The sequence below is a fragment of the Stomoxys calcitrans genome, chromosome 4 (assembly GCF_963082655.1).
Source record: "Stomoxys calcitrans chromosome 4, idStoCalc2.1, whole genome shotgun sequence".
Taxonomy (NCBI): Eukaryota; Metazoa; Arthropoda; class Insecta; order Diptera; family Muscidae; genus Stomoxys; species Stomoxys calcitrans.
This window is the reverse complement of record NC_081555.1, coordinates 39,289-45,747: the sequence shown is the minus strand read 5'-3', so window position 1 is coordinate 45,747 and position 6,459 is coordinate 39,289. Positions and strand designations below refer to the sequence as shown.

At 29.1% G+C, this 6,459-nt stretch overlaps 1 protein-coding gene across 1 annotated transcript; it reads left to right on the top strand.

Annotated features, from left to right (window-relative positions):
- Positions 1-311: 311 nt before the first annotated feature.
- On the top strand, positions 312-4,278 carry LOC131997186 (supporter of activation of yellow protein-like). The gene is made up of 6 exons (XM_059367703.1): positions 312-2,510; positions 2,575-2,792; positions 3,036-3,121; positions 3,188-3,340; positions 3,403-3,849; positions 3,905-4,278. The coding sequence occupies exons 1-6, from the start codon at positions 635-637 to the stop codon at positions 4,179-4,181; spliced, it is 3,057 nt and encodes a 1,018-aa protein (XP_059223686.1). The 5' UTR covers positions 312-634; the 3' UTR covers positions 4,182-4,278.
- Positions 4,279-6,459: the final 2,181 nt, after the last annotated feature.

Here is a 6,459-nt window from a genome sequence, read left to right as displayed (position 1 = left end):
AGGCGGCTGATAAGTATTTATCTGCCACGTTTAATAAGACTTTGCATTTATACAAGAGCCTGCATAAAAATAAAAGACATCGAGATTGAGTGGCGGCGTATTCGGGCTCAGGGGCCGTATTGCCGCATACGTAATCGAGTGCGCTTTCGTATCGAAAGGTATTTCAACTTGTATTTAATGGAAGTTATGCCCCTTGTTTATAAATTTTTTTGTCAAAGTTTTGATAAATAATGAACGACTTAAATACTCGCGTTCCTAAATTTCGAAAATCCCCGTTCAACAAAAAGATACATAATTACAATAGAGAGATTTCGAACGATTTTACTCGTTCACTTATACAGTAATTCGGCCCCAGTTTTCATTGGGGCCGAAAAATGTTGGCTCTCCACAACAAAAACTAAAATTTGTCGTTGACACGGATATAAAATCAAATAAGAATACGATCACTTTACCAGTGGTTGATGTTGCAGACGAATTCGATCTATTAAATGTCGATAATGTCGGCGGGGAATCTAGTAATTCTCAAGAGTTCTGCGGCTTTAATGATAATGCAGATTGTACCCAAAATAAAGAAATTGGTCTGGATGCAGATGCTAACACTAAACCTGAATTGCCTCGGCGTCATTCCGATGATATGGATATAGATGAAACACTTAGGGATCAGCATGAACCAAAAATATTTCAAAACGCCACAAACATTCATGCACAAGATTCCTCCAATTTTATTACTAATGAGGAAATGGACTTAAACGGGAAAGCATCGTTGAAAATTGGGCATATTATTGATACAGTTGATTTAACATCGTCAGCAGGCAGTTCACCAGTGCACCGTTTTGACTATAATGATGGCGAAGGAGAGGATAACGATGTCAGGGAGAAATCGCCAATGGTAACAAATACAATTGTGCCTTCAACAAATATTTTGTTAGAATGTCTACAAAGAGAGACCACTGTAATACAAAACACCCAACAATTGACACAACAAACACAGCATAATACAGCACTGCCTCCATTACAACCTAAACCTATGGTAGCAACTAAATCATCAGTTTCTCTCAAATATCCCCAGTTGGCTGAGCGTTTATTGGCTAACGGTTCATCAGTTGGCTGTATGGATGTAGGACCATCTAGTGCAAAGAAAGACTCCGTCGAAAATATCATAGACTCCATAGAAATTCTTGACACTCCGGAAGGGAGTCCTCGTGGTTTCATAGACGACAGACATGAAAATGATACTATCTTTAACGAAAACCTACAAACACTAAATGGTCTAAATGTTTCAGAGGAAAACCGTTTACTGAGCCTTAATAACAACAGTTTAAATTTGAAACGACCTGTTTCGCAGGAATGTCATGTTTCAGAGACTATATGTACAGCAATGTCGGAAAAGACAATAGAAACACCCTCTAAATTGCGCAAAATACAAAATGAAAGCGAACAGCTAAATACAAAAAATAATGCCTTACAACAATATCTTCCAACAGGATACCAAAATCATCAGCGGTTGCGTAAACAAAAACATGAACATTTGTTACCTATACCTATGGACGAAGTAACAGATGCCATTCAAACAAATTCGAACGATAGTTTAGACCTTCAAATTAATATTGACTCGAATGAAAATTCTACTCCAATTGTAAAAAAAAGGGGAAGACCTAAAAAATCGGAAATCAATTTAACCTCAGAAAATGCCAAAGAAGAACATACAATAAATTCAGACAATAGACAGGATTGCAAAGCACGCAGAGTTCAATTGTTACGAAAAAGACTAGCAATTGACATGGTCGATGCGGAGCAACCAGTTGCTCTTATTACCGACATTGCAACATCGGGAGGCCCAGAAGATAACAAAAGTGAACAGAATATTATAGAAACACCTAAAAGAGAACGAAATTTACGAACTCCCCTGAGAACATCGAGAAGAAGTAACACGCCAATAAACTTTCAAAGTGAGCTTAAAACATCAAAAAGTAAGCCTTTATCGTCATTGTCATTGGAAAACAAGAAAACATCAAACGATACAGGTTCTGAAAATGAACTCAATCACTTCCACGAATCGAATTCGTCTATATCGTCTGTCAGCTTTCATAGTTCATCAACAATTCAAAATATTACAAACATTGCAAATAGTGTTAGTCATTCAATGACTTCCCAAATTGATTTGACTATATCTTCATCATCAAGCAATAGCAATGGGAGCACAACGAACACAATTACCACTGTAGAAGCTACATCGAGAAACGATGGCCCCGTCTTTGTTATTCCTGATTGTAGTGTTAATGGTGCAAATATTGGAAGTAATAGTCATAATTCAATGTTGCCACCCACAACAATTTTATCGTCGTCAGATCCTTTACCGGATATGATATTCAAACCGAACGATTTCTCTTCTATAATAGCTACACAGCAATTAAGGGTCTCCAATTTTTCAACTGTTTATAAACCTGGATCAGTTGCATCACAAGAAGAAGAAACGGCGGACGATGTTAGTGGAGCAGATAACTCTGAAGGTTCGCCAATGCAGTTTAATACCACTTTAATAAAATATTAACTACGGAAAGTTTCTATTTCTAGATGACTCAGCCAGTTCTTCTTCTATGCCTGCAATACCAGGCCGTAGCCGTGGACGTGTTCGGGGATCCCGCGGAAGGAGTATTGGTCGTGGTCAACGAAGTCATGGTATTAGTCGTGATAGTTTAAGTGTAAAATCTATAGCTATGAATCGGCCACGTTGCATAGGAGCCCTTAAGCATACCCCTGATCCTGAGAGGATTAAAGAACTCTTCAGTCCGGTACGTAACATTTTTCTGTCACAGAATAAGTCAATAATAAAATCAAAAATGTCAACCGTCAGAGCCTTATAGCTAAGCCTAAATTTGAATGGCATTTATTTTTATTTCAATCCGTAGCGATTATAAGCACTCTGATTATTTACGACAAAATAGAGCGTGCTTATTAGTTTAATATTATCATTCACTGGCAAAAAAGGTATTGATATTCTTTTATAGACTAATTTTTTTTTAATATATTTTCAGTCTCCTCAAGTTTTTGAAGAAGACACCCGTATGAGCGCCGATTTGTCTCAAACCAGTTTACAACAACAATCTCCTTCTTATTCAAGGTACATAGGGTTCTATAATATTTAATAATATTATTAATATTTATTTATAACTAAACTATTTTGTAGCCAACCTGATTTTTTTACCAATGAGGAGTCCCAGTCGTCCATTATCAGCAATACGAGCATTATAGACCCGAATAGCACGGCATCAGCTCAAAATAGTGCATCCGCCAAGAAAACAACGAAAAAAAAGAAAATGGAAGTTTGCGTTGCTGAAGAGTATGTACAACTTGTGTTATTCGTTACTCTTACAATGCAGTAACTTTAATTATTTTTTTAAGCACCGACTTCACAGTTGCATCTATAGCAGAATATGATTGGCCGCCACCGAAAGGTTGTTGTCCCTCAAAAAATCGAGATACCTTTATGATACAAGAACAGGTTGCAATGTACTTGGGAATTAAAAGCTTCAAGAGAAAATATCCCGATTTACCCCGCCGTCAAGTAGATATGGAAGAGAGAAATTGGTTGCAAGAAAAAGGGCTGGTGTCTGAAAAAATGTGTGATTTAGGAATCACGGCCGTATGGGCTTCCGACATTTTGGACATAATGTATACAGATTTCTATGAAAAGTACGAGGAGTATAAGGACTTTGTACGGCAAAAACATTTGCGTGAAATAGAGGCTAAACAGAAATCACTTGGACTCAATGTGGCTGGAAGAGGTTTACAAGCTCGCGAAAGAGCCATGTTATCTACTAGCAAATGGAACTCATACTTTAACAGAACGTAAGTTACAATGAATATCAAAAGATTTCTAGGTTATGGTACAGACAATTTTCAGGCGCAAAGACGAACGATTGTCATTCCTCGATCTTCAAACGCTGGTCATTAACAAACCCTGCCCATCTACAGCCCCTTTATCTACTATACCCAACCGTCCAGTTGCTGAAGCAGTTGCGTTAGCTATAAAAACGGAGCGCATTTCTCAACCTCCGACTTTGCTTAAACCTCGGATTTGGGAACCATCAAGGCCAAGAGATATTTATTACCCGTTATCTCTCGTTCCAGGCCAATTTTGTGAGAAATATCACGACTATTCATCTGATGAATTACGGTAGGCATGGTCTTTAAACTATTTATAAACAAATATATTCTATTTTATTTTCACTTTGGATGTATGCCTCCCAATACGACGGTAGACCTTATTTTAAACTAAAGGGTGATTTTTTTGAGGTTAGGATTTTCATGCATTAGTATTTGACAGATCACGTGGGATTTCAGACATGGTGTCAAAGAGAAAGATGCTCAGTATGCTTTGAAATTTCATCATGAATAGACTTACTAACGAGCAACGCTTGCAAATCATTGAATTTTATTACCAAAATCAGTGTTCGGTTCGAAATGTGTTCAAATTTTGACGTGAACAAATTTCATTAAAATAAAAATAAAAATAAAAATGAAAAACTAACTAATTCCCTTGAGTAAATGAAACAAAATATTTTAAATAAAAATAGAAGAATAAAAATAATAATAATAAAATATAAAATAAATAATAAATAATAAATAAAATATAAATAATAAAAATAAAATTAATTAAAGATTAAAATAACTAAATAAATGAATAAATTACAATAAAATATATGATAATAATATTAAAAATTAGTAAATTACAATAAAATAAGAATAAAAATTATAATACAAAATTCCATTAAAATAAAAATTAAAATAAAAAATTAACTAATTTCCTTGAGTGAACAATCTTCATTAAAATAAAAAATAAAAAATGAAAAACTAACTAATTCCCTTAAGTAAACGAAACAAATAATTTAAATAAAATTATAAGAATAAAAATAATAAATAATAAAATATAAAATAAATAATAAATAATAAATAAAATATAAAATAATAAAAATAAAAATAAAAATTAATTAAAGATTAAAATAACTAACTAAATGAATAAATTACAATAAAATATATGATAAAAATATTAAAAATTAGTAAATTACAATAAAATAAGAATAAAAATTATAATACAAAATTTCATTAAAATAAAAATAAAAATTAAAATAAAATTTAACTAATTTCCTTGAGTAAAATGAAACAAATAATTTAAATAAAAATAGAAAAAATAAAATAATAAATAATAAAGTGTGTGAACAAATTTTATTAAAATAAAAAATGAAAAATAACTAATTCCCTTGAGTAAATGAAAACAAATAATATAAATAAAATTAGAAAAATCATGTGAACAAATTTCATTAAAATAAAAAATAAAAATAAAAATGAAAAACTAACTAATTCCCTTGAGTAAATGTGAACAAATTTCATTAAAATAAAAAATAAAAATAAAAATGAAAAACTAACTAATTCCCTTGAGTAAATGAAACAAAATATTTTAAATAAAAATAGAAGAATAAAAATAATAATAATAAAATATAAAATAAATAATAAATAATAAATAAAATATAAATAATAAAAATAAAATTAATTAAAGATTAAAATAACTAAATAAATGAATAAATTGCAATAAAATATATGATAATAATATTAAAAATTAGTAAATTACAATAAAATAAGAATAAAAATTATAATACAAAATTCCATTAAAATAAAAATTAAAATAAAAAATTAACTAATTTCCTTGAGTGAACAATCTTCATTAAAATAAAAAATAAAAAATGAAAAACTAACTAATTCCCTTAAGTAAACGAAACAAATAATTTAAATAAAATTATAAGAATAAAAATAATAAATAATAAAATAAATAATAAATAATAAATAAAATATAAAATAATAAAAATAAAAATAAAAATTAATTAAAGATTAAAATAACTAACTAAATGAATAAATTACAATAAAATATATGATAAAAATATTAAAAATTAGTAAATTACAATAAAATAAGAATAAAAATTATAATACAAAATTTCATTAAAATAAAAATAAAAATTAAAATAAAATTTAACTAATTTCCTTGAGTAAAATGAAACAAATAATTTAAATAAAAATAGAAAAAATAAAAATAATAAATAATAAAGTGTGTGAACAAATTTTATTAAAATAAAAAATGAAAAATAACTAATTCCCTTGAGTAAATGAAAACAAATAATATAAATAAAATTAGAAAAATCATGTGAACAAATTTCATTAAAATAAAAAATAAAAATAAAAATGAAAAACTAACTAATTCCCTTGAGTAAATGAAACAAAATATTTTAAATAAAAATAGAAGAATAAAAATAATAATAATAAAATATAAAATAAATAATAAATAATAAATAAAATATAAAATAATAAAAATAAAATTAATTAAAGAATTTGAACAAATTTCATTAAAATAAAAAATAAAAATGAAAAAACTAACTAATTCCCTTGAGTAAATGAAACAAAATATTT

What these genes read in the sequence shown, in the direction of transcription:
- LOC131997186 (XM_059367703.1), top strand. Translation starts at nt 635, where the DNA reads ATGGATATAGATGAAACACTTAGGGATCAGCATGAACCAAAAATATTT. An exon ending in TTAAAGAACTCTTCAGTCCG is followed by an intron (nt 2,793 to 3,035) that starts GTACGTAACATT and finishes ATATATTTTCAG; the next exon opens with TCTCCTCAAGTTTTTGAAGA. An exon ending in CAATCTCCTTCTTATTCAAG is followed by an intron (nt 3,122 to 3,187) that starts GTACATAGGGTT and finishes ACTATTTTGTAG; the next exon opens with CCAACCTGATTTTTTTACCA.